Source organism: Peromyscus leucopus, chromosome 2, assembly GCF_004664715.2.
Source record: "Peromyscus leucopus breed LL Stock chromosome 2, UCI_PerLeu_2.1, whole genome shotgun sequence".
NCBI classification, from domain to species: domain Eukaryota; kingdom Metazoa; phylum Chordata; class Mammalia; order Rodentia; family Cricetidae; genus Peromyscus; species Peromyscus leucopus.
Genome location: NC_051064.1, coordinates 63,600,574 through 63,628,090, shown reverse-complemented (window position 1 = coordinate 63,628,090; position 27,517 = coordinate 63,600,574). Strand labels below are relative to the sequence as shown.

Here is a 27,517-nt window from a genome sequence, read left to right as displayed (position 1 = left end):
TGACACTTTAGAAAATGTCCCAGGTATATTTGGTTTTGGGTGGCGGCTCACATCAGCTCTTGAATCTTCTCTTCCAGTTTTTTAACATCCGCTCCATGAAGTTCAAAAATCTGTTTCAAATACACAAAGGCACAAAAACGTTTATTGATTCAAGCGCTGCAAAGCCATCAACATGTCAAGGAGTTGTGTGTTTGACTGTAAGGTTGCTGCTCATTTCCATAATCTTTAAGGCACTTCAAGTACAAATACGCATTACATAGATTAAATTCATGACCTCTTATTATTTGTCACGAGATTGGGTGCATTCAAGTGATATGGCCATAGACAATGTGCTACTCTTTCAAAATGGGTGATACGAATATTTCTCCAGGTCTCTATAATTCTTAACATGTGACCTAAAATGTATGACCATGCTGGAGATGAAGAAGCCCAATCCTTGGAATTAGAGCTTTTTATATATTGGCATCAAGGGCTTGTTCATTTAGAGTCACACTTTTCCAAAACTAAAAGTCCTTCTGTGACTCCAGCCCAGCTCATGGTTGTATAATTGACTCTTAACAAGTGCATGTTTTGCACTTGTCCCCCGACCCTAACTCAGGGTCCACTTTTTAGTAAAATTTGAATCGCAACATTTTTTTTTAGTAGCATATAAAATAATAAAAATAATAAACTCTCTCATTTTCTCTTTTTGAGACAGGTCTTAGGTAGCCAAGACTGGCCGTGAAGTCCAGTCCTGATCCTCCTGCCTCCACTCATGAAGTACTAGGATTACATGCATATAGTGAATATGTCCTGCTGGGACATCTTTTAAATAGCTCTCTCACGTTTGGTTTGGGCAGACAGCTCAGTTGGGGAAGTGGTTCATACACAAGCATGAGGTATTGAGTTTGGCTCCCTGGAACTCAACTGAAAAGTGAGGTGTGGTGGAGTGTGTGTGATGATAACCCCAGAGCTGGGGAGGTAGAGACAGATGGATCTCTGGGCTTTGATAATTGGTGATCTCCCGTGAGAGACCCCAAACCACCAAGATAGATGGCTCCTGAGGAACCTTGCTGAGCTTGTCCTCTGGCTTCCAGAGGCATTCACATACACTCACATGAACACACAAAATAAAGACATTACATTCCATGAAACCAGGACGTCAACCTGCCCTTTAGGCCCACTGCCACGTCAATACTAGGTGGGTTGGTTATTTGGATGTAGGGAAGAACGTAAGTAAACTGAGATGAGGATCGGGTGAAGACTTGAGGCCTCTGATAAGAAGGTTTTGAAGCCAGGGATGTGTGAGGACTTTGGAGTAGGGGCTGGAAAACTCCAGAACAAACTGTGCTCAGTGTGCTGCACAAAAGTAACTGGCCCCGCACCTCTCGTCTCTATCCCCCACTCAGCAGCATCCTCTCCGGGGCTGCCGTTTTATTCACGCCTTGAATGCCAACCCCAGGTGTGGGTTCTTTCCATCTTGGCTTCATTTCACTTACCTTCCCATCCTCCATTCCACTTCTGAGACAGCACAATGTTCTTTTGAGTCTTGAGAATAGAGTGACCTATGTGTGGGTGCAGAATTTCATGGTTTATCTGAGGTGCCTGTCTGTAGTCATCTCCCTATAAATAGTTCTCCTGGCTTTTGGCCAGGGGAAGAAGGTATCAGAAGGGATTTGCCAGTGGGTCTCCTTTTCAGGGCTGGGGAGAGCTCAGTCTGCAAAACGTTTGCCTAGCACACACGAAGTCCTGGCTTTGGTCCCCAGCACCTCATAAGCTGACTGTGGTAACTGTATACAGGTATACACCTGTAACCTCAGCATTCAGGAGGTAAAGGCAGGAGAATCCAAAGTTCAAGGTCATCTGGAGCTTCATAGTGAGTTTGGGGTCAGCCTAGGCTACATTAGACCTTGTTTTAGGGGAGAGGGGGGTGATTCTTCCTAATGTTATGGAACTGGAGAGTAGCTCTGGGCCACAAAGGGAGTTTCACTGTCGGGTCTTAAAGGGACTGTCCCTTGTCTCAAGCCAGAGCTGCAGTGGGATGCAGGGTGTGGGAGGTTTGGGATTCCACTTCAGTCTGTTTTTCCCACGGGAGCTGGAAGGGTGGGAATCGCTATCCAAGAGCAGTGGTCCCACCTAATAATCTTTTGAACTTTATGTCCAAGGATCCTCCTAAATCTTTATCTTTTTCTTCTGCTACTGGGGAGTCCGATGCAATTGGAGGGACAAGTGAGACCATCTGAGGGAATCAGCATCCACAGAGAAAAGATCTGTTCCCTCGACCGCCACTGTGTAATTCTAGATGGCTCTCCGGACTCCCAAGGCTCCATTAGAAGATATTGCCCTCATCTCTTTAGAGATGCACTCAGTAGATCATATTTTGTCTGCTTAATTTCAGCCTACTTCCTACTTCAAAGGACAGTGTGAACAAAAAAAAAAAAAAAAAAAAAAAAAAAAAAAAAAAAAAAAAAAGAGGTTAGGGGCCCCTCTAGAGAGACTTCTCTAACTGGCAAAAGCTGTGTCTCACAGTGGCATGGCACAAGCTATGGAGTGCAAAGGTCACAGCTCTGGGGAAGGGTGGTTTCCATGACTATGGGGTCGTGAGAGTCCTACTCTACAGCCACCCAGAGCAGCCAGGAGCAATAAGAACCGTGGCTGCTGTAGAGTCTGATGTCTCTCCAGAGATACATCGGATCGACCACTGGGGACTGTCATCCACCCAATTACATGAGCCAGAATTGCACGACATTCCATAACTTCTACGTAAAATCTTAGAGGATTATTATGAGGCAATCATATTGTATAACCATACTCAGACACCATGCTCACCCTCTCACACCATTACACTCAAAAGCAACCTTACTTTGGAGTACTTCACAATGAGGTGCTTTTGCATATTTTTGAAATTTACAAGTAGAATTCTACAGACTGTATTCTTTAAAAAAAAACCTAATTTTTTGTATTTTATGTACATTGGTGTTTTGCCTGCATGTATGTCTGTATGAGGATGTTGGATCTCCTGGAACAGGAGTTCCAGGCAGTTATGAGCTGCCACGTGGGTGTTGGGAAATGAGCCTGAGTCCTCTAGAAGAGCAGCCAGTGCTCTTAACCACTGAGGCATCTCTCCAGCCCTACAGACTGCATTCCATGTCCAACTCTTTTTACTCAGTATCAAGCTCATGGTATTTATCTGTTTAGCAGCAGTCTGTAAGTGTTTCAGTATTTCTTAGCATGAGTATAACATAATTTATCCACTTGGGCTTTGGGGAACAATGCTTCTGTGAACATTCTTGTCTATGTACTTTTGGGGGGCATGTAAGAATTCATTTCTGAGCCGGGCGGTGGTGGCACACGCCTTTAATCCCAGCACTCGGGAGGCAGGGGCAGGCGGATCTCTCTGAGTTTGAGGCCATCCTGGTCTCCAAAGCGAGTTCCAGGAAAGGTGCAAAGCTACACAGAGAAACCCTGTCTTGAAAAACAAACAAACAAACAAACAAAAACAAAACAACAACAAAAAGAATTCATTTCTGCTGTATACCTAAAGAATGGAATTATGGGATTAAACTTGAATAGAAGTTCTCTCTCTCTCTCTCTCTCTCTCTCTCTCTCTCTCTCTCTCTCTCTCTCTCTCTGTTTCACTCTCTCTTCTAACCCCTCCTCTCTCAGAAAATATTTCATGTAAGCAGACTGCTCTTCACCATACAACATACCCAAGGATAACCATGAATTGCTGTATGCACAACCACACTCAGTTTATGCTGTTCTGGAAACTAATCCAAGGCAAACTAGGCAAGCATCCTACCAACTGAATTACAAGCACAGTCCCAGGAACTAACTGTCCCAGCAAAGGATGATGGTTCTAGTTGTTCCACATCCTTGATAACATTTGGAATCACCAGTTTTTGGTGGCTTTAAGTGACATTACCTTTGATTCCTAACTAGCCACCTTTAAGATGGACACTAGCGATAACCACATAACTTTCTCTGTATTCAGTTTGTGCCTTTTATGTCCCCCCTCCCATGAATCTCAAAACCACAGATGTGCTTGTGACATCCAAGCCTTTTCTGTGTTTTCTTCCATAAAATCCAGTCTTCTAATGATGTCTTAATTTTGTCTCCTCCACCTCAACACCATTCCTCACATGAACCCTGAACTCTAGCAACACTTTACAGAGGATTCGCTTACTTATTTATAAAATACAGATTGAGGACCTCTCGTCTGATGTGCTTGGCTGCAAGCATTTCAGATCTTGGAATGTTTGAAAATAAATAATGAGATATCTTGGAATGAGACTCAAGTCTAACTTGAAATTTGCTTATGTTTCACATGTCTCACAACCTGGAGTCTGCTCTGGTTTCCTTTATGTCGCTATGATGAAACACTCCTACCAAAAGGAACTTGGAGGAGGGTAGGGTTTATTTTATCTCACAACTCCCAGGTCACAGTCTGTCACTGAGAAGGCAGGCAGGAACCTGGAATCAGGAACCATGGAGGAATGATGCTTGTTGGCTCAATCACTTCCTGGTTCATGCTTAGCTAGCTTTAGCCAGCCCAGGACCACTGACTGAGGAATGGTGCCACCCATGGTGGGCTGGGTACTCCTACATCAGCCAATAATCAAGAGAGTCCCTCACAGGCATGCTCACAGGCCAACCTGACTTGGGCAGTTCCTCAGTTGCTGCTGCTTTTCTAAGATGACTCCAGCCTGTGCCAAGCTGACGATGAAGGCTTACCAAGGCAGTAAGCTTGTACAATGCTTTTTCTAATTTTTATTCACAAAACTAAGTCTATTGTGAACTTTGAAACATCAGTCTTTCAGCATCATGCTGGTATGAAGTATCAGATTTTGGAACATTTTTGACTTTGGATGTTTTGGTTATGGTCACATGGTTTTCTTTTAGAACCTGCACTTAATGAGTACCTATAGTGAGCTAGGGCATTGTGAACAAAACAGATAAAACCTCTTAGGAGTTCATATGCTAATAATTCCATGCTGTTGTTTTATAAGCATGGAAATTATTCCAGATACTCACCCATGCTACTCCACCCCTCTCTGCTTCTCCCTATCCAGTCCCATCCTTCCCTGATGAAGCCTTCTGAATCATTTTCTTCGCTGTCCCATAGCACTCTGCACTTTCCACTGTGACATAATTGATTTTGTCATCGGTCTGCACATTAGCTCAAGGAGGGAGACTACAGGTTTTTTTTCCAGCATATTTTCAGTGTCCAGTTTGGAACTCTCACACAAATTAGCTTCTATTAGAATGAGTTCTGCTACAGTGAGTTCAAGACTCTGGGTTGTATTACATTTCAGGAATTAAGTGTTGTGTCTGTCCCCCTCCTGCACCCATGATTAGTGTTAACTGTCAACTTGACAGTTTAGAATCACCTGGAGATGGGCATGCCCATGAGGATTACTTTGATTTCATTAATTGAGGTAGGAAGACCCATTTGCTGTAGATAGCACCATTTGCTGGGATCCTGGACTATAAGTAAGGCACATGAGCGGCATGCATCCACTCAGTGTACTCTTTTTCTGACCACAGTTGTAGTGTGGCCAGCTGCTGAAGCTCTTCCCGCCTTGGCTCCCCTGCCATGATGGGCTGTACCTTGAATTGTAAGGGCACAGGAATCCTTTTTCTCTTAAGTTGATTTTCTCAGTATTTTTATCACAGTGTCACGACAGTAACTAAGACACCTTCCTTTCTGCTTTCTTGCCAGCCTTTCTTTTTCCTTCCTTCCTTCCTGCCTTTCTTCCTTCCTGCTTTCTTGCCAGCCTTCCTTTTTCCTCCTTCCTTCCTTCTACTTTCCTTTGTTATGCTGGAGAACTGAACCCAGGGCCTTCCCACATGCTAGCCAGGAGCTCTGTCACCAAGCTACAGCCTCAGCACTGTTTTCTTTCTTTTCCAGTTGACCAGAGACAAATGTTACATTGCATCTCCCTGTCTAGAGCTGGGCTTTGTATCTGGCACCTTAATAAGCAGACTGAATAAACCTGGAAAAGCTGCTGAGCAGAGCTTATTCCACCAATGACCTTGATAACCGGTTCTGCAATTGTCCCAGGATATCACCGGGGATTAGGGGAACACCAAAGTCCACAGATGCTCCAGAGTGCATGCCTAGAACCCAGGCCTGTTTTCTCATAATTGTTAAATCCTCTCTAGATTATTTATAACAGTATAAATGTTGTGTAAATAGTTGTTACCCTCTATTGTTTTAGAAATAACAAGAAAGAGAAGCTTGTACATTTTCAGTATAAATTTTTTTCAAATATATTTGATCTATGGATTGAATGCAAGAATGTAGAATCCATGGATATGTGAATTTGACTATAAATGGCTTGTGAATTCTGACCAAAGTGTTTCTCCCTTTCAATCTGGTACTGTCTTGTGGCTCTCAAAGGCTTTGACCAGAACCATCAGGAAGTGAGTTTACAGGTCTCTTAACATCTCCTTTATTTTAAAATATTTCTGCCTGCCCCTCTTCCCGCTTTGAGATACAGTCTCACTATGCACCCCCTCCACCCCACTTTGAGATAGGGTCTCATTATGCATCCCAGGCTGGTCTTGAACTTGCAATTCTCCTGCCTCAGTCAACCAAGAGATAGAATTATAGGTGTGCCACCACACCTAGCTGGGCCATTCTGCATTGGATGCTGCTGCATGCTGGAAATAATTGCGACAAAAATAAGATCCTGTTTTTCTAAGGCCACTGGGAGGAGGGAGGCTATTCAGTACTACAGAAATACCAAACCCCAACATGTTTTAAAACAGCTTTCATTATGGACATTTCCAAACACACACACAAAAATAGAGTAATGCTTCTTTTGTGGTGATATCAGGAGGCAGACGGAGACCAGCGGTTCATTGCGAGATCAGCCTGGTTTACAGATAGTTCCAGGACAGCCAGGGCTACACAGAGAAACCTTGTCTCAAAAAGTGAGAACAGAAAGGAGCGAACAAACAAATGAACAAAATAGAGTAATAAAGTGACTCTTTCCTGATTTACCTGTCACTTAGGTCTAACCAGAGGCAATATTTCTCAAATGCCAAAGACATTCTAGCTTTTACAGGCAGTCTATTGCTGTTATCAGGAAAACGCAAAGGGCTTGGAGACAGTGGTCCCTTCCTAACAAATAGATATCTGAGAGACAAAATTAGACTAATGATGCATACATAGGATAATTATAATAAAATGCATGGGCCAGCTGTTGTACCATTTTGGTTGAGTGAATATTGAAGTTATATTTGGACCAGCTGCATGGTCCAGATTGAGCTCATCAATTTCCAGACATTTGGAGTTAGTTAACAACAACACGAACAATCGCAACCCCCAATGCACCAGCAACAATAGGACAATAAACAACAGCGCAGTCTCACCAACCAAGCGACACAAGCCCTCCTTGGGGGATGACTGTAGAGATGTTTGTAATACAGCTTATAATTTATTATAACACAAAGAAAAGGAGAATACATTCTCCTTCGAATAGATGGATTTGCTGAGGGATTAGACGGTATGGACAAGATGGAAAAAATAAGTTTAATGATAGAAGCTTTTAAAGCGGCCTCGCGGAAGAGGAGGGGACAGCGGCGACTGCTGTGGATGCTCTCTTGATTCCTTCCACTTATCTCTCCAGGACCACTTACATCATGAGCAGGTATTTGAGCCTCGTTGCCTTCCCTATGCCTCAAGTGGACCTTGATAAGGTAAGTAGTTCAATTAAAGCCTTTGGAGTTGAGCTAAAATATACCCAGGAGGTACCTGGAAGAGGTGCACTCAAATTCAAGATAAGGGCAAATAGCTGGAGTCAGGCTCCCGTTCCCACCACTTATCTCTCCCGGACGGCACCTTTTGAACTTGCTCTGACTGCGAGACAACAGCAAAACCCTAATTGACTTTCTTTGCTTGAAGCTGCTTGCATGCCCTGCTCTTTGAGCATCAGCCACACAAATGATGACTGAAATACGTTTCTTTTTCTGTGGTAGTAACCAACTTTTTTGTTCATAGAATACTCATTTGGGGCCTGGTAGGTGTTATTCAAATGTGCTGTGGAAATGCAAAAGCAGACAGCATTAAGGAAACAAAGTGGCATGGCTGTGCTTCTGTGTGCGCGTTTATGAACAGGTGGAGGGTCAGCTTTGGCTGGAGTATGTGAATTCTTATCCTGTGCCACCGGCTGGTTCTGTTGACCAGACATGAGACGCTGCTGCAGGGCTATGTCCTCAATACAGTGTGACTTACCACTGAAGGGGATGTGGTGTGATGTCGAAGCTCATCTCCAGCCACTTTGAGAATAGGAAAGGCCATTTTGGACTGTGGCTACCGGAGATGATCTCCTGCCTGTCACTGGGGGTGTGGAATGGGATTTTGTTCTTTGGGGTAAACACAGCTTTCAGAGTCATTCTCTTCAACAGCACATATCCATCCTCATGTTTCCACTGGGAAAATCTGCTCAGAATTTCAGTGTTGAGTTTCAACAACCCTTGGCTTATCTCCATTCCCAGAATGAATAAGCTCATGTCTAGCTTCTCTCTTTTTGGGGTGCTCTGATTAAGGGCACAGACATGCTTTCCCCTCAGTCTTTATAGACATTCTGGGGAACGTGGGCCCAGGTTTGTCATCTTCAGACAGGTGAGAAGCCACCAACCACTCTTTGCTCCCTTTTAGGGCTTAAGAGTCACTCAAAGCAGCAGGGCCTTCTTCATCTGGGCAAGTAAGTTTCATCTGTGCAACCCTAGATCCTTTCACAGGCGGGCCATCTCAAGGTCTAGACTTCAAGAGAACCACTGTGCACGTGGGTCCCAGCCATGAACTTTTATGAGCACCGGCTAGCACTACAAGTACTCATGATAAAGGTCATATTTTGGTTATCTGCATGACTCATTATGAGAAAAGAGGTAACGTCTGGTTGCTTATGCCTTGCATGGCTCTGGGGCAATCTGTGTCCACTGATGAGAGAGGGCATCAAAAGATCTTTCTGGATCCCACTAATGAGTACTTCTCCTGTTGCTTTTATTCTATATTCTTTGATGCAATAAATCTTAACTCTGAGTATAACTTGTTCCTGAGTCTTCTTATTTCTCACAAATCACCAAATGGAACATTGCTATATCTCACCAATTGAAAATTCAGACGAGATGAACAACAGGGCTGGGTAAAAAATGTAAAGGGTGGGAAACCCTCAGTAATCAAGATAAATGACATTTTGATAGAAATTTAACTATTAAAAAATTAATACAAAACTCCTCAATGGACAGAATGTAGAGCATTAAAAAAAGCATGGTTCACAACAGTGGAGGGTGATTTGTGTTGGCTAATCCCAGAGAAGACACACATAGGAGCCTCTCAGTTGCTAAGGCAACAGCAGTATCCTTTGCAGTGGTACTAAGGATTACTAAACTGAGCTGAAAGCTACCTCACTTCGTTAACTTTCCTTCCATCCTGCTTAGTCTTTGAACTCCGCAGTTCTCTGTCTGGAGTATCAGCTGCTCTTGAGACTGACTGACAGCTAACCAGAACCTGAGGACCAGGTGAAATTTTTTTTTTTAGTCCCCTAAAAAGAACTTTGTCTGCTATTGTCTGTAGCAGGATGGATTTTACTGAGTAAGCCAGTGATGCTGACTCGATGTAAGCAGACGTTGTACATATTTGAAAAGTTGAAATGGTCTCTCAAACTTTATTTCTAAATTTCTATTTTTTTATGAAACTGTAGGGAGCTGGACATAGCTGGATCCTGAGGTTCTGATATCAGCCATATTGTTACCCATAACCTTCAAATCAACTATAAGGATCATATTGTAAGGTATGCATCAAGTCCAGTGCTTGGCATTTTCTATGCAGTTTTTTGAAGAATTTCAAGACAAATTTTCTAAGATGAGTGATGTAGTATTCATCTCACAAAGAAGGGAAATGAACCTTAGGATGGCTTATTACATTCCTAAGTCGCTCAGTAATAGGAAGAGAGAGGACCCAAACAACAGTGGTCCAATTCCTGGGATAGTGAGATCCAGTTGCAAGTACTGTCTGGGAAGAAGGCCAAGCATAATGTGTTTTTGAAGTAGTTGAACACAAGCATTTGGGAAGGATTTTTCAGACAGACTCCTTCCTCATTGCTTCATCTGTTATCTTTTCCTGGCCTTTAGGCCACTGCGTGTGAGCTCTGTTTCAGTCCCGTTCTCTTTCTAGCAAATGATGTAGGATGCTTTTTGCCTCTACACCTGCTTTATTTTACAGCAGATGCTTGTTGGAAATGACTTCTGTGAAACAGGAGCCCTAGAGTTTGCAGACATCTGGGTAAGAGCTTCCTCCTACTTAATGTGAGGGTCCAGCAAATGATTTCTTGTGTTATAAGTTATTCACTTGTGAACAATTTGTTTATTAGCATATACATGCCCATTTTCCATTGCTCTTACTAGTGGGCCAATCTAAGCACTTTGGGAAACAGTTTTACTCTAACGCAAGAGATAAAAGTTGCAAATTAACTTTTGATAGTTGGCTCAGCAATAAGCAGTTGGCCAAGACTTGCTAATTCTTTGTTTTGCTTCCTTTCCTATGCTCTGCAGACATCTGCTGAGCATGACACCAAAGTTATTGGTATAGTGGAGCCATTGTTCAGTCTCAGAGGCACAGAATCCCTTAGTATCATCTGCAAATATCATTACGTGTATGTCTGTTCATCTTTTTTCTGAAGAGAGTTTGTAGCCTTTAGTGGATTTTTAGAATGGCCCATAAAATTTATCATCTATATATATAAAATAAAAATATATGATCCACCTTGTATGTAGTTTTACTTTCTATGATTTTCTTACCTAGGTAACCATGATCTGAATTATTACATAGAAAATTCCTGAAGTAAACAAAAAGCCTAAAATTAGATGCCACTTTGAGAAACATGATGAACTTTCAAGCTTGAGGAGTGAATGGTTCCTTCTACCTGCCCATTAGGAATTCAGTCATCTCATCATCAGACCTATGCGCTTATGTTCAAGTTATCCTGGCTTTTCTTAGTAATAACCCCAAACCGTTAAGAGCAATGATTGGTGGCCGAAGAGAAGCTATAAAATACTTATTTTACATGGAAATGTAAAACATTCTTTACTTACTAAGGAATTAAAAGAATTATATACATTTCTAAGATCTACAGTAAAGAGGAATAGGGCAAGCTCTCCATGTTATAGATAGGATCATTCAGTAGATTCTGTGGTTTCGAGCATCCACTGGTGGTCTTGGAATGAATTCTTTTTTGATAAAGGGAGACTAGTGCATGTACAGTAGAACACTACAGTCAGTATTTACCACAGTGAATCTTCCTGGAACATGATATAATGCCTTAGATGAAAACACTAAGGAATATAACAGAAAGGAACAGCAACCTGATTTATTACTGGAATGTGGAATTTGCTCTCTCTCTCTCTCTCTCTCTCTCTCTCTCTCTCTCTCTCTCTCTCTCTCTCTCTCTGTGTGTGTGTGTGTGTGTGTGTGTGTGTGCATGTATGTTTGTACAGGTGTATGTAGAGGTGAGAGGTCAACCTCAGATATCACTCCTCATACACTATCCACCTTGTTTTTTGAGACAGCATCTCTCACATGGTATGGAACCCACCAATTTGACTGTCCTGGTTGACGGCAGTCATTAGTCATCCTCCTGCCTCTGTCTTTCCAGCACTGGGATTTAAAATGCACACTACCACACTTGGCTTTTCATATATGAGTTTTGGGCTTCAAAATCAGGTCTATGTGTTTCTGTGGCAAGTGTACTGACTGAGCCATCTCCTTACCCACCACGGTCATTTCTTATATTGCATCCCCACCAAACAACTTCTTCCGTGAAAACTTCCAGCGGCCAGGGAAGGACCACTAAGTACCACAGCCCCAGTCATGATACATGGCTTTGTGTGTTTTCAGTTTTTTTTACGTTCTACTTTACTCATGATGTATATACACTACAAAGGACATGGGCAAGAATGACGGCCAAAGACAAGACTGAAAGCCCAAGGAAGGCGTAGTGTGGGAAATGTCTACTTGGAAAGGCTGGAGACACAGCAGGTGGGGGTCGTGGGATCGGAGCAAAGCAAGCCTGAGATTCTTGGCATCTACAGAACAAAAGGGGAACCCTAGCTCTTCCTATCTGACACAAGGACACACATTGTGTTCCCAAAGGAGGAAGAGAGTCTCCTGTGTTCTAGGGTGATTTATGACTTTTTTTTTTTTTAACTGTGAACCTTTAATAGGCACAGTGCACAGTGGCTGTTTGCCAGATGTCTTACTGGAATCATAAAGACATTTCTTGAAACTACCCTCAATAGAAACTGGACTCTAGCTTTTAAAAATGGATCAACGGTACTTAATTGCTTCAGTAAGTCTGTTTCCAGTTGCATGACCCAGATGAAGGGGTGGAGCCCATTTCTGGAAGTAGTTTCAAAGATATGAATTCCATTTTTCTCTACTCTCTAGAAGACAGTTGGTGCCAATGAAAGCTTTCTTGCTCTGTTCTCCTAACAGAAAGACATTCAATCAAACGCATCTTTTGGCTTGGCCATCCTATGCCCCTCCTTTGCAGTGACTCTTTGCAGACCACTGTGAGACAGAAACTGGGGGAGAAGGATCCACACATGCCATGGTTTAACTCTAACTCTTGACACAGTGAGAAAAGCAGGGCCCCATGGAACCCTAAAGACCTGCTCAGACCCTATTTTGAGGTTTGAGTCGAAAGAAGTAAAAGATTTAGAGTATTATCCCCCTTGAGATTTCCACATCTTTTTCTTGGCTCTTGCCTTGGTGTAGAAAGTTGCTTTGTTGCTATTTTTTGAGCAAGGTTTCATATGTGGTTAGAAATAGATGTATTCATACATTGTAGAAATCGTTTCAAATTGTTTAGTTTTAAAAAAGAGACTTTTATGTGTCTCTCAGTGTGTCTATGGATATTTGCATGTACATGCTGGTGTCCACAGAGGCCAGAAGAGGGCATGGGATCCCTTGGAGATGGAGTTGCAGGTGGCTGTGAGCCACAGGACATGAGTGCTAGGAACTGGACTCTTAAGCACTGAGCCATCTCTCCAGCCCAACTGGTTAGGTTTTAAACTCCATAATCAGGATGCTATGCTAATAGTATTCAATGAAAACGTCAATTCTTAGAGGAAATTTTTGGAACATGTCTATGTACATTATAATCAGAGGCTTATTGGGTGGTCCCGGAAGAGAAGTTAGGGAGTTACAGTAGCTGCTGGTAATATCAATTCAGTTAATTTTATTTTCTGATAGTTGCCTATCAGCAAATTTAAATCTGAGTCTTTTAGTGCTATTTTCAGATGTCAAGTGTCCACAAGAAGTCCACATGGTAACTCTTGCTCCCCAGGACACTGTTCGTGAGGAGGTGGGGACTAGCAGTAGTATGCATTGAAGGCAAACTCTAGAGGGGAATTAATTATAGGATCCCAACCTCTTTCTCTTCCTCTTCTTAAATTAGATATTTTTTGTAGTTGATGCTAAAATAATCCAGTTTATAAACACTCTATGGGAATGATTTAGGCTTAAGTTGTGGATAAATTCAGAGTTTATTATTTATTTATTTATTTATTTATTTATTTATTTATTTGTGTGTGTGCGTGCACATGAGTGTTTACCTGCATGTGTGTTTGGGCACCTTGTGCATGCTTGGTCCCTGAGAAGGCCAGAAGAGACTCTCTAGAACGAGAGTTGGAGATAGGTGTAAGCCACCATGTGGGCAGTGGGAACTAATCCTAGGCCCTGTGCAGGAGCAGCGAGTGCTCATAACCGCTGAGCCCTCCTCACACCTCCAACAAACTGAGTTTAAAGCACTAATATCTTGGCTGGAATCTGCTTTCCTCTGCGTGGTGGCTTCTTTATCAGGCCCCATGTGGAGATGAACTATGCTGTAGCTTCTGTCCTGCACTTCTCGAATGTAAATCCAGCAGCAGCAAAAGAAAATACTTTGACATAGCCCCTTCAACCAAATTCTGGCATTAGTTTTGGTGTGATATGAATTGGCTTGATTAAGCGAAGGAGTCCATACCTGATGGGGATAGAGTTAATTGATAGTTTGGAACCTAGAGAAGGAGCCTTGAGACTAAAGATGGAAGGAAATAGGGCTCCTGATAGACAAGGGAGTGTGGATGCTGGGTGGGAAAACACCAAGCCAGAAGAAGGTAACAGATGGAGGGGATACGAGCAAGGGGTACAGATGCGACTGATTTTACAAGAACATGTTCTCATGTTTGAGATGGTAGCAAGGATGACAGACACAGGCAATAGACATGTAGGTGGGGCAAGTTGAGGAAACACATGTTAAATAGTTTTATTTTCAACTAAAAGCCACAGGAAGAAATATGTAGTGTTTAAAAAATATCTTAAATCTATTGCACCAATTATATTACAGCAAATACTTACCAACAAATAGAGACAAAAAATAAAATTGTACAGCTGGTAGATCAAATAAATGCTTTCATTTCCCTTAATTTAGACATAATCTATAAAACCTAAGCATGACTTTTGAATGTCACAAAATTCTTCATAACATTTTAGTTGCAAACTATTCCATAGAATAGATGGCTCATAAGTCATTTAGACATTCTGCTGAAAAAGGCATTGTAATCGCTTCTATTGTCAACGTTAAAAATCATGTTACAATTATATTCAGTTAATGTTTTTTTTCCCTTGAGGTGTTTCTACAGTGTATATTCCCAGGAACAAGATATTAGTATGAAAGACAATGTATATTTTGTGCCTCCTGAGTTTGCTACAAAATAATAGTTCATGATGCATGTGTGAGTGACTATTAATGCCTCCAGTCGTATCTGAAAATACTAGCTTTATCATGTGCTGATATTTTAGCCATTTTATCCCATTCATATCTACAAGAGAACAATTAATAGAACACATTAAACCACTAATGTCAGGAGGGATCTTACACTTCAATCATGATAACATATTTAATGTTCACAATAAATGAGGGAAATTTTACAGTGATCTCTATTTTATGAATAGGGAAATAAAGACATGAAAAGACTACGTAGGCCACTGAGGGCTCCATAGCCAAGAATGGGAGAATTGGTGTTTGGACCATGGGGATTGACCCCAGGCTAGGCACACTCAATCATGAGGCTGTATTGCTTTATGATAAGTTTTGGTAGATGTTTCCACAATCCTGTTAATGACTATATACTCTAGTTATTAGAATTTCATCATGCCCTTCTCTGGCAGGTTCTTGATAATTCTGCCCCAGAGTAGAGGCAATCGTGGGATTTTTATGATTTGAATGCCTCACATGGTGAGCGATTTACTGTAAGTCATGTATTTTCTTTTCTTTCACTATTGTGTATTGTGTTTGAAATGAAGAATTATATTTAAAAAACCCAAGTATTTTCATCTAACCAAGGAACACCGGGGTTTTTATTTTAGCTCTGATGGTTGTATCATCTAATCCATTCCTGCTGGTTTCCATGGAAACATACCTTTTGGGTGTGCTTGAACATCTGAAATGTGGGTACTGCTTTGATGTGACAGAGTTGAGTCAATTCCTGGGAAAGAAAAGACAGTTTTGATGACTTTTCTCTGTACCAAGTGTGCTACTTGATGACTTCTAAGAAGCACTGTCTTTGTGAAATCACAGTTTTGGTGACTTTCTCTGTACCAAGTATTCTACTTGATGACTTCTAAGAAGCAATGTCTTAAATCCCAAGGGCACCTGACACTTCATGGGATTTTCCTAACATACCCTCAAAGCCTCCAGGACAACCCTGTGTAAAGAGGACCATTCTGGCACTCTTGGGTTTCTTACCCAGAGCTCTAGGTGAGGGATGAGATGAAGGTCAAATGGAATGGATGAGGAGTGACTAAATGAGGGTATTTAAAAACGCTGAGTGATGGCAGAGGAGCCCCAGGAAGCCTCTATGGAAATAGCATATTGCAAAAAGAGGAAGGATCAGGCATGTCTTCATCAGTCACACTGAAGACAGGCAGGACACACTCAAGGTTAGCACAATTTTCCCTTTAAGCCCTGTTATCCTTTCTCCCTCACTACTCATCTTTACTTCTGAAACATTTGGAGCCCAAGGACAAGAGAAATGGACAGAATGCCATAATTTTAATCCAGACCAAATGGCTTCCAAATGGCATTTCTTATTCCCCTTGTTTAGAAGTTGAGTACAGTTTGCTGACAACGGAACTGAACTCTCTCATTGATATACCATTTGATTGACTTTAACTCTTTTCCACCCACAATGCACACAAACACAAAGAAGCATTGCACACACACTAAGTTGTATTTTTAATTATAATTGCCACAGCAACAGCTAATCCAAAAGTTATTACTAGAGAAGTGTGTCTTTTGCTTCGCCTTAAAAGACAGAAAGCTACAATCGGAAAGCTGAGAGTAACTTGTGTTGGCAAGAATGTGGGGTCTCAGAACTCTCTACTGTAGCAGTGAGTAAAATTTATACAAATACTATCACAATAGCTCAAATCTTCCCAAGTATGCCAAGTTTGTGTCATTGACAAAATTATGACTAATTATGACACAGAAGATAATGAATTTTTGGTTTTCTGATGGTTTTAAAGCTCAGCTTCAATCCGATGCTTGGGTAGGTCACTTGCTGTCTTTTCTGCTTTAGTTTGAATGCAGAATACCTCTCCTGGGTTAGTCCGGTCTCCAGCATGGAGCTATTGGGAGGTAGCAGAACCTTTAAGAGGTGGGACCTCCTGGGAGGCGGTTATTCCTTTTGGACCATGTCCTTAAAGGGGACTGTGGGACATCGGCCCCTTCTTCTTCTCTTTTTCTTCCTGCTGATGGTGGGATCATTTGGTTCTGCCATGCACTCCTGTCCAAATGTGCTGCCTTCCACAGGTCCAAATGTGCTGCCTTCCACAGGTCCAAATGTGCTGCCTTCCACAGGTCCAAAAGTGCTGCCTTCCACAGGTCCAGATGTGCCTTCCACAGTCAGATTGCTGCTTCCACAGGTCCAAAAGCAACTAGGCTTTGACCAAGGACTCAAATTTCCAAAATGGCGAGGCAAAATAAACCTTTCTCTTTCTTTTAGGCATTTTTCTATAGTGTCAGAAAGCTAATTAATACACTTACATTTCCTTATTATAAACTAACAAATCCTAGGGAGAATAATCCCTAGGAGATAAATATTAGTAAGACATATTTGGCTTGAGATTAGGAGGCTGATTATTTTGGGGGAGGGACAGAAGGGGAGGATGGATCTTAGGGACAGGAGGGAAGGATTTCCTAGAAATTTTTTATGCTATATAAGTATCCCCCCCAAAACAAACAAACAAACAAACAAACAAACAAACACGGGTTACCAAAATGAGATATGTCAAAATGTCTGTAATTATTGAGTTAGGTTTTAGAAAATTATTAACTTACCACAACCTAAAAATAGATTTTCACCTTGGCTTCATTGTAATGTCTGCCTAGCTTAGCAGTTCTCAGCCTTCCTAATGCTGAGACCCTTTAATACAGTGCCTCATGTTGTGGTGACCCCTCAACCATAAAATTATTTAGTTGCTACTTCAAAACTATAATTTTGCTACTGTTATGAACCATAATGTAAATATCTGGTATATGATTCCAAAGGGGGCGTGACCCACAGGTTGAGAACCCCTGGCCTACACTGGCAGGCTGGGGAGCAAGTGATGAAGACTGTTGGAATTGACTGGTGATGTCTGCACAGCAGGAGGGAGTACCATATAGTTGCTAATATTTAAAGAAAATTATGTAAAACAGTTTGCTACATTCATCATGAAAACGAAGATGTGGAATTCCACTTGTTTTTAACCAGGTAGTGTCATCAATTTCACAGAGTGACTGACTCAGTGGCATTGCATTTGGGTTTTGATGGTCCACACAGACGATTCCAGAGTCCTACCTTAGAGGAGTCCACGTCCACATTAGCAAACATGACGTTTTGGTATTTTAAAGACATCGCCTTTAAGACAAAAGAATAAAATAACATAAATATTAACGTTTGCACCAGAAATGTCACTTTGGAAAGAAGAAATGTATGACCTGGTTGTTAAAGAGACCTAAGCATCCTTCTGAAGGTTCATTACAGCCTAGAACTTGAAGCCCCTCAAGGTCAAGCGAGGATCCATTGCAGAGTCAAAGAACAAAACTGAAGACTGGACTTTCAAGATTTGAGGACCAAAAGCAGAGCAATTGAGCTGTGTACAGGGGGCCAGACCTACCCTGTCAGCAGTGGGGAGGCAAAGCAGGATTTTCCTGAAGGTGTCAAGGGACTACATGTAATGCTTTTCAAAAATCTATCTGGGGTGATGGGGGTGGGCTTAGATCAGCGTTAGCAACTGGGCCGTGGTCCTGGCATCTGGGCAGAAGATGCAATTCTCTGAACCTGATGTGTACTTGGTGCTTTGACCTTCTCATCTTGATGGGGTTTGGGAGGTGTGATGCTGGAGGCAGGAGAAGGTTCTTGATGACCATCACCAGCCTAGTGTTCTCCCAGCCACCCCCACTCCCTGCAATCTACCATGTATGGAAACTGGATTTTCCAGACTCCGCTGACTTCCAGCTAGCCAATGAGAAGCCACTAAAGGTGGTAGGAAGGAGGAAGGGGTTAGCTCCTGCTTCCACTCTGTTCTGGAAATGCCTTCGATGGAAGTGGTGACAGCAAGGTCCTGGCTCTGGGGTGAGGATGAGGGACGGTGGTGTCTCACGTCAGCCCAGATTTACGTTCAGACAGCTGTGTGCACACTCCATAGGCACTTGATAGTCTCTTGATTTGTTTAAAAATCATGTCAGAAGCATTTGCAGTCACCCCTCTCGAATGGGACTACTCCTGGAAGGTGACATACAAGGTGTCCAAAGCTTGGCCAAGTGGAGTCAATACCAGCTGGAGCTCTCCCCGGGGAGGGAGAAGCTGGAAGCTGCAAGGCGTGGGAGGGCTCTGGTGGATGTGGGAGAAACCCTGCCGCTGGCAATCCTCCCTGCAGTTTTGTGTGTGGATTGTGATTTATGTGGGGGTTCTTTCTCCTGTGGTCCCTCAAAATGGTGATATGGGAGAAAATTCCTGTATAATATACACAAAGACCTTTGAGGCTTGAGACTATTTCTCAGATTAAAACGATGATTCTGAGCTGGGTATGATGGTGCTACTCTAATCCCAGCACTTGGAAGGCTGAGGTAGGAGACTCACAAAACTGAGGCCTGCTGGGTAATATATGGAGTTCTAGGCCAGGTCTTTGACAGATGTCCTTCTGCTCTGTTTTATCTGCATATATAATAAATGAGGGCTACATAATTCCTTTTCTTTCTTGTATAATAATTGTCTATTGAAAGACATGAGCTTTTCTTTTAGCTTTTAAATATTGAAGATATATACTATGAATATTCATGAGTAGGTTCATTTTATTTGATCAAGAGCACAACTGTTAGGCCATAGATGAACTGAATGTTAATTTTTAGGTCACAGGTTAATTAATGACTTAACATGCCATAGTAAGTTATTTATAGACCTTTATTTTTCTTCTAACATTCTAATATATATATGTATGTATGTATGTTATACCTTATAAGTAATTACTAAATTATTTTCAGAGTAACTATATAGTTTTGCCTTTTTTTGTTTGTTTGGTTGTTTTTTTTTTTTTTTTTTTTGAGACAGGGTTTCTCTGTGTAGCTTGGAGCTTGTCCTAGAAATCACTCTGTAGCCCAGACTGGCCACGAACTCACAGAGATCCACCTGCCTCTGCCTCCTGAGTGCTGGGATTAAAGGCGTGCACCATCACCGCCCGGCTAGTTTTACCTTTCTACCAACAAAAATGTAACATACAGTTTCTCCACATCAATCCATCAATCACCAGTTTAAAAAAAAAGACTTGGATTTTAGGGCTGGAGAAATGTTCGTTAGTAAAGTATTTGATGTTCAGTCATGAAGACCTGATCCACAGAACCCATGTGAAAAATAGTTAGGTGTGGTGGTGCTTCACTTGTAATCCCAGCTCTGGGGAGCTAGAGACAGATGAATCTCTGGCTCATTAGCCACGAGCCAGGTTATCCTTTGAGTGAATTTCAGCCCAGTTGGAGACCGTGCCTCAAAAATCCAAACCAAACCAAAATATCAACATAGAGGGTAGATGGTGTTTGAGAATGACGGTCGCTGAGGTTGTCTTTAGGCCTCCGCCTGCACATATGCACCACACACACACACACACACACACACACACACACACCACCACACCACACACATACTTAGGTGGCTTATTATGTACCTTTTATTGGCACTGGCAACAGCTTTAACTGTATGTCACCTGAGTGGATTCACACTTTTGTATCTGAGCACTGGCTATTTCTGTGGAATAGTTAGGGAGTCTTCTCTCTTAGTTTTGAGTGACAGAGTGGTCTGTCAAACACTAAAATGTTCCTTCTGGATAGTTCAAGAATTTCAGGCATAATAGGTATGCTGAAGTGTCAGTCATATAGAAGATGTGGGGAGGTGGGGCATCCAATGGGTAAAGCCTTTGCCATGAAAGTGTAAAGCCTGAGATATCTAGAACCCATATAAAAGCCTTTGGGTATGGTGTCTGCCTATATGCTTAGAATGCAGGAGGTAGAGACAGTGGATCTCCAGAGCAATCTGGCTAGCCAGATTAGCTTGATCGATGAGCTCTGAGTTCTACAAGAAACTCTGCTTCAATATGTGATATGGAGAGCCATTGAAGAAAACATCTTATATCAACTTTGGACCTGCACATGTGAACATGCATACATGCCTGTACACTACACATATACAAATGCTAAAAAAAAAAAAAAGAAATGTCATGTAGTTCTTTTCTTTATCTGCTACAAGTTCATTCACACCTAAATATTGATGGTTGTGACTGTTGTTAGAATTAGTTTTGGCAGATTCAAGAGGCCAAGTGAGGAAATCCAAGATGTTTAAAAACCTCACTGAAAACAGACTAGAAGGTTTTTAGTTGTCTCATAGTGGTCGTTTGAATGTAATTGGCCCCCATAATCTTGTAGGGAGTGGCACTATTAGGAGGTGTGGCTTTCTGGGAGTGGGTATGGCCTTATTGGAGGAAGTGTGTCACTGTTGGGGCGGGCTTTGAGAATTCCTATGCTCAGGATACCACTGTGTCTCAGTTGACATCCTGCTGTCTTCTGGTCAAGATGTAACCAGTATCATGTCTGTCTGCACACTGCCATGCTCCCTGTCATGACGATAATGGACTGTTCCTCTGGAACTGTAAGTGAGCCACCCCAATTAAATTCTTTCTTTATAAGAGTTGCTGTGATCATGGTGTCTCCTCACAACAATAGAAACCCTAACTAAGACAGTCATCATGGAATTAAAACTTCATCATGTTTGAAGGAAGGAATATATGTCACAAAGGTGACCCAAAATAGCCGGGAGACATTTGTACAACTAGGAGAAAGGAAACTAAAATCCCTGATGTGGGGGCTGGTTAAGAGCACTGGTTCTTCTTCCAGAGGAGCGGGGTCCAGTCCTGGGCAAACCCATGTCAGCTCACAACTGTCTGTGACTCGAGTTCCAGGGGAACTGATGCCCTTTTGTGGCCTTCATGGACACCAGGCATGCAAGTGGTACACAGACATAGAATACGGCTAAACATAAATAGTGTTGTCTATCAGTGGTCTCTTTCAATAGTTGTAAGTTCTGAGCTCCGACTTGGGTAGGATGTAATGATATGAATTCCCATTCATTTGTACATTGTAATTCTTCAGCATATCCTGGTGTTCCTTGGTGAACTACCCACAGACAAATAATCCCAGTCTTTGGGTATCTCCTAATGAGATTCCAGGATATTAGCTTCCGGTTCACTGGGATGCTTAAAATTAAACAAACAAACAAAACAACAGAACTACACCCTAGGAATAGTTCAGAAGTAGAAAAACTTTGGGGGACCAAAATTCCTTTGGCAACTATGAGATAGATGCTGGAAATACTTACCTGGAAAATAGGGCCAACCCTTTTACAGGGGCCACACCACGCTGCTGAGAACTCCACCACCACCAGCTTGCTCCCAGCAACCCTTAACAACTCTTTCAATTCATCCTGAAACCAGAACACATGGGGAAATAAATGTACATGGTCCCAGACTCTCACAAAGTCTTGCAAAAAATAACATGAAAATCTTGCGAAAGGTATAAGAATTGGGGAAGTCTTCAAATCCAGGCACCCTACCTTTCTGTCCTCCAGCTGGTCCAACCTTTTCTTAGTGAGCCTGAGACTAGACATAGCTTTTTGTTTGGTGAGGACACGTGAGTGGTGATATATTGGCAGACAAGTTAGAAGTCTGCTTACCAAATGGTACAGCGGCAGCAGCTGCCTTTGGGTGGAAGGGGGTCAGCCAGGGAGAAATGAAGAAAGTATTAAGGTGAGAAGGGAGGTACTGTGCAAGCTGGATCTCTGTATTTAATAATTTTAAAGACAGATGAAATGCATCAGTGGTGGCATGTCTTGCTTCATGGGAGTGATCACTCTTAAAGTATTAATACCATTCATTTAATGATTTGACTTTTTTTCCCTAAACTCCCTAAGTTAAATTTCCAATACTTATTGTTATCACTTATTAAAGTCTTCCATCTTGGGACCTCAGGTCACTGTATTTCTATTTGCTTCTGAATGTCCTAAACTAGCTCTTTGGGGCCTGGTTTTTCCTACTGGAGTTACTCTGGTTCACCCCTATTCTTCCCCAGCCTCTCACTTGTGGAAGGTAAGCCCTTATGGAACATCCACTGGATGGAAGAAGGATAGCTACAGGAAGTAGGTGCTCTTCACAGTTGTTTTCTCATTTTTCCCTGGAATTGAGACTAACTCATCCACTCTGATGTTCTGTACTGTAGTCTTTACGCCCACCGTGTTCAGTGTATATTCTCATCCTATCCATTTCACACCCAAGGGCACAGACGTTCCCCAACTTCCCTGTGGCCAGCCAGCGGGTGGTGGTGCGGCTGGGATTGTTCACGTTGGCAGCCTGATTACAGAGCGTATTTCTTCAACCAATACTGGTTTCTCCCAGTGACGAACTGCACTCTTTTCACTGTGGTGAACAGCATCACCTTAAGCACCCCTGGACTAGGTGTTAATCAGGTTAGTTCATAATTGGATTAAGCAGAGCAGAGCTATCCCCATTAGGGGTGGAGTTAATTCCCTAGAGATGGCATGCTTGCCCTTCAGCAAGGAGAACTTGATAATTAAGTTCCCATCAGGTGAGACTGATGATTCAAAGAAGGTGCTCCCACTTCCCGGGCCTGTATTTCTGCAGGATGGGTGACTGGGTTCTCAGGCAGCCCAGACAGGCATCCATTTTCCAGTTTCATCTCTGTTTCCTGTGGTATTAGCGATTAAACCCAGGGCACAGCATGAGCTAGGCGAAGTCTGCCTTTAGCCTTCTTGTTACTTTTTATTTTGAGATAGAATTTTACTGTCTTGCCTAGGCTGGACCTTGTATTCGCTATATAACCTAGGCTAGCCTCTAACTTGCAATTCTCCCACCACTGTCTCCCGACTAGCTGGAAGTACCAGCCTACATCACCACCAACCTGGCTTCTCCTACGCTTTTCAGGTTACATAGTGAGCTCCAAGTCAGCCAGAGTTACATGGGCTCTTCTTTCAGTGAGACCCCAAGACAAAAGACATAAAACAAACAAAAGAGTGGAAAGATCTCCCTTGACAGAGCGTGATGGCGGGATCCTGGATTGAGGAAATAATTCCAAGTGTTTAACAAGTCTCATTGAATATTGCTTTTGAAGGATCTTGAACTATCTCATGAAGCCAATGAAATACTTACATGTCATTAATCATCTGCACCATGATTAACATCTGGGACTCGCTGATAATCCTCTCCTGTTGGTTCAGGTGGACCACTGTAGCTGTCCTATCATCTGTGGCATTCTGGGTAGAATATAAAGGTAGCTTTTCTGTGACATCATTGAATGGGTCATCTCAGAACCTGGAACTTTTTGGCAGACTTTGACCTAGTTTCACCTTTAGGCTGTGACTAGGCAACTAGTTGGCAAGCCAAGACCCTGAAAACCAAGGCTTTGGATTCAGAAGCCAATCGTCAGTTTCTCTCCTCTTGATCTTATCCTTTGGTCATTGATTTCTACACATTTCTTTCTTCTCTGACCTCTCCCACCTCAGCAGAAAACATAGAAACTGCGCTGAGTTCATGAAGAAATTATGAAGAAACTGTGCTGTGTCTCATCTGCCATGCAGTGGTGTGGTGGAGGAAAAGATGCCCATCCCTGCCCTTGTCACCTGTGGCACTAGGAGAGCTGTCCCTGTCCCTCACTAGCTGCAGCATTGGGGAGAGAGGGCCTGTACCTTGACTGGGCAGTGCAGTAGAGCTGGCCCTGGTGGTATCAGTGTGGATGAGCTGGCCCAAAGGTGTGAGAGTGGGAGAGCTGGCGCTGCCCTTTATTGCCTGTGGCAAGAGTTAAGCTAGCCAGGGAAGTGCTGGAGAGCTTGCCCTGGTGATGAGGATGCAGGTGAGCTGGTGGGCTGACCAACTCAGCTGTCACCCAGGCCCAGATCCACAACTATGAGTTGGCCCACCCCAACATCCACCCCATCAATGAACTGCTGGAGCATGTGAAGGGGCCGGTCCTGCAGACCAAAGCTGCAGGATCTCCACACACAGAGCAACAGCAGGATATTCAAGAGGAGTCCCAGTGAGGATCCAGACCAATAGTGTAGCAGAAGCCAGAGGCCGCTTACCGGACTAATGACTCAACTTAATGAACATTTGCAAGTAAAGATGTATGGAGGCTCAGTGTAACACTACAGCGTCCACGATGAAATTTTTGTTGTCTTTTTTAATAAATTTTTATTTTACTTTTCAGGAGGAGGTTGCAAGGGCAGAAGGCAGATACAAAGGGACAAAGAGATGAGTGGGATTGAGGTGCATAATGTGAAATCCACAAAGAATAATAATAAAAAAAAACTGTGCTGTGTAGAAAAGTACTAACACTTTAATCCTATAATAAGCTTCCTGTAAATTCATTTCATGACTCACAGATTCCAAAACTTTGCTGTTTTGTTCTAAATCACTTAGACTATAAAGAAACTTCACTTTCACACTATCGGAAGTTGGCAAACTTTTTTTAAAAAAATTTTTATTTTATAATTAATTTAATTTCCGTATCAGCACGGATTCCCCTGTCCTCCCTCCTCCCACCCCCAGCCTTCCCCCCACCCCCCATCCCCCATTCCTACCTCCTCCAAGGCAAGTCTACCCTGGGGAGTCAGCCCACCTGGTAGATTCACTTGAGGCAGGTCCAGTCTCCTCCTCCCTACACCAAGACTGAGCAAAGTGTCTCAGCATAGGCCCTAGGTTCCAAAAAGCCAGCCATGCACCTAGGACAGGTCCCGGTTCCATTGCCTAGGGGCCTCCTAAACAGTTCAAGCTAATCAACTATCTCACTTATCCAGAAGGCCTGGTCCAGTTCCATGGGGCTCCTTAGCTATTGGTTCACATTCATGTGTTTCAACTAGTTTGGCTAGTTGTCCCTGTGCTTTTTCCAATCATGGTCTCAGTATCTCTTGCTCATATAATCCCTCCTCTCTCTCTCAATCATTGGACTCCTGGAGCTCCGCCTTGGGCTTGGCTGTGGATCTCTGCATCTGCTTCCATCAGTCACTGGATGAGAGTTAAAAAAAAACTTTTTTTGTAAGTAGCAAATAATATTTTAGGCTTCATGGGCCACATAGCATTTTATTGTAGCACCATCTTTGTGTTTACAGCTTTTAAAAAACTGTAAAAAAAATTTAAAATTCTTTGCTAGCAAGCTGTGCCAAAATAAATAAATAAATAAATAAATAAATAAATAAATAAATAAGCAATCAATTTATAATTTTCCAGATCTGGCCCTGGCTTCTGTTTCTCAATTTCTCAGAGCAACAAGATCAACAAAAGATGTGAGAAATAGCTATTTCTCCAATAAAAGAAAAATGAGGAATATCTTTGTTTGGGTTTTCCATAGCCCCAGTTGATGGTCAAGTGGAGAGGCAGGTGGTTCTGCCTGGAGGGGATGTGTGCATGTGTGCTAATTTAACCCCAGTCCTGTGTTGATGGTCAAGTGGAGAGGCCAGTGGTTCTGCCTGGAGGGGACATGCGCACATGTGCTAATGACCTTGGGCTTCCTTGACCGGGAAGACTGAACTGGGTCAACATGCTACTTTTGGTTGTGGGTGTGCTGCTATTTTCTTTTTTTCTTTTTTTGGTTTTTCAAGACAGGGTTTCTCTGTGTAGCTTTGGAGCCTGTCCTGGAACTCACTCTGTAGCCCAGTCTGGCCTCGAACTCACAGAGATCCGCCTGGCTCTGCTCCCGAGTGCTGGGATTAAAAGCATGCACCACCACTGCCCGCGCTATTTTCTTCTATAACAAATAGAAGATTTCTGATGTCTTTGTCCAGTATCCGCACCCCCATTTTTTGCCCCCTGAAATGCTTTACTTATATTGCTCTCTAGACCCCATTGGCATTAGAATTTGGTGCCCTCCTACTTTTGATTCTTCTGTCATTCCAACCAGGGTCTGACAAACTGCAGCTTAAAACAAAACAAGCAAACACAAACAAAACCCCCAAATACAGAAACAAACTTCATGATTGCAGACTGAAGGTCTACCTGCATGAATTCTCCTTCCTTTGTCTCAGTTTTCATTCAAGAAGGGAAGCAGATGTGACCCAGACTGAGCATCCTCTGAGCAAGGCCTTCCAGCCAAAGCCCTACGGATGCTTTGGACCATAGTTTTTGCTATCATGGCGGATGGGGTGGGGGACCTTGTTGGCATAGCAGGATATTCAACAGCACAGGGAAATGTTGGGTTCTACCTACTGGTTTCACTAGCATCCAGGAGTGGTGACAACTCTAAATGACTTCTGGGGTGCAAACTTGTGCTGGCATTCAGCAACTACTGCTTCAAACAGAGGGCTGACTTCTAGGCATTGCTTCCATGTGGTTTGCCTTGCAAGTTCCTGGATAGTTTTGTTTCCTCACCATAAGGTGAAACAATTAATGTACAGCAGGTTTTGAAGCTTGTGCTGCTAGAGCTGATTTGAGATTCAAGCCCGGACACTTGTCACAGAGAGAGACAAAACTAAAGGAATAGTTCAGAATTAACTTCAGACACAGCTAATTAATGACAAACGTCTGCTCAGTCTCTGGTTACTGGAGGGTTGTGAGGCTGAGCCATATTCTGTCCTCCAGTGCTAAGACTTGCAGATTGCCACAGAATTGGCTGCCAAGCAGCTTGCCAGCCTAGGGCAAGGAGAGTACAGAGAAGGCACACAGAGCCTGTTTGTTCTCACTAGGGTTTAAGCAGCATTAAAAGCCAGAAAACAGTCAGGTTTATAAAACCCATATCTGAAAAAAAAATGTTTGCTACATTAGTTCTCAAACAGGGAAAAATTTCTAGTCTCAGACAAATGGTCCCAGTTAAAAAACTTTTTAGAATAAGAGAAGCCTGGGCATTCCCTTTTGGACCTGGCTGGCTGCATTGTTTCCCTAACGTCGTCACACGCATTTCCT

General features: G+C 42.6%; 1 protein-coding gene across 1 annotated transcript; it reads right to left on the bottom strand.

Moving 5' to 3' along the window:
- On the bottom strand, window positions 1–23,306 carry LOC114702529 (thioredoxin domain-containing protein 8-like). Its single transcript, XM_037203325.1, has 7 exons — window positions 23,229–23,306; window positions 22,825–22,960; window positions 21,934–22,094; window positions 17,872–17,931; window positions 15,451–15,516; window positions 1,479–1,544; window positions 1–110 (listed from the first exon to the last, which is right to left on the bottom strand). The coding sequence occupies exons 1-7, from the start codon at window positions 23,304–23,306 to the stop codon at window positions 48–50; spliced, it is 630 nt and encodes a 209-aa protein (XP_037059220.1). The 3' UTR covers window positions 1–47.
- Window positions 23,307–27,517: the final 4,211 nt, after the last annotated feature.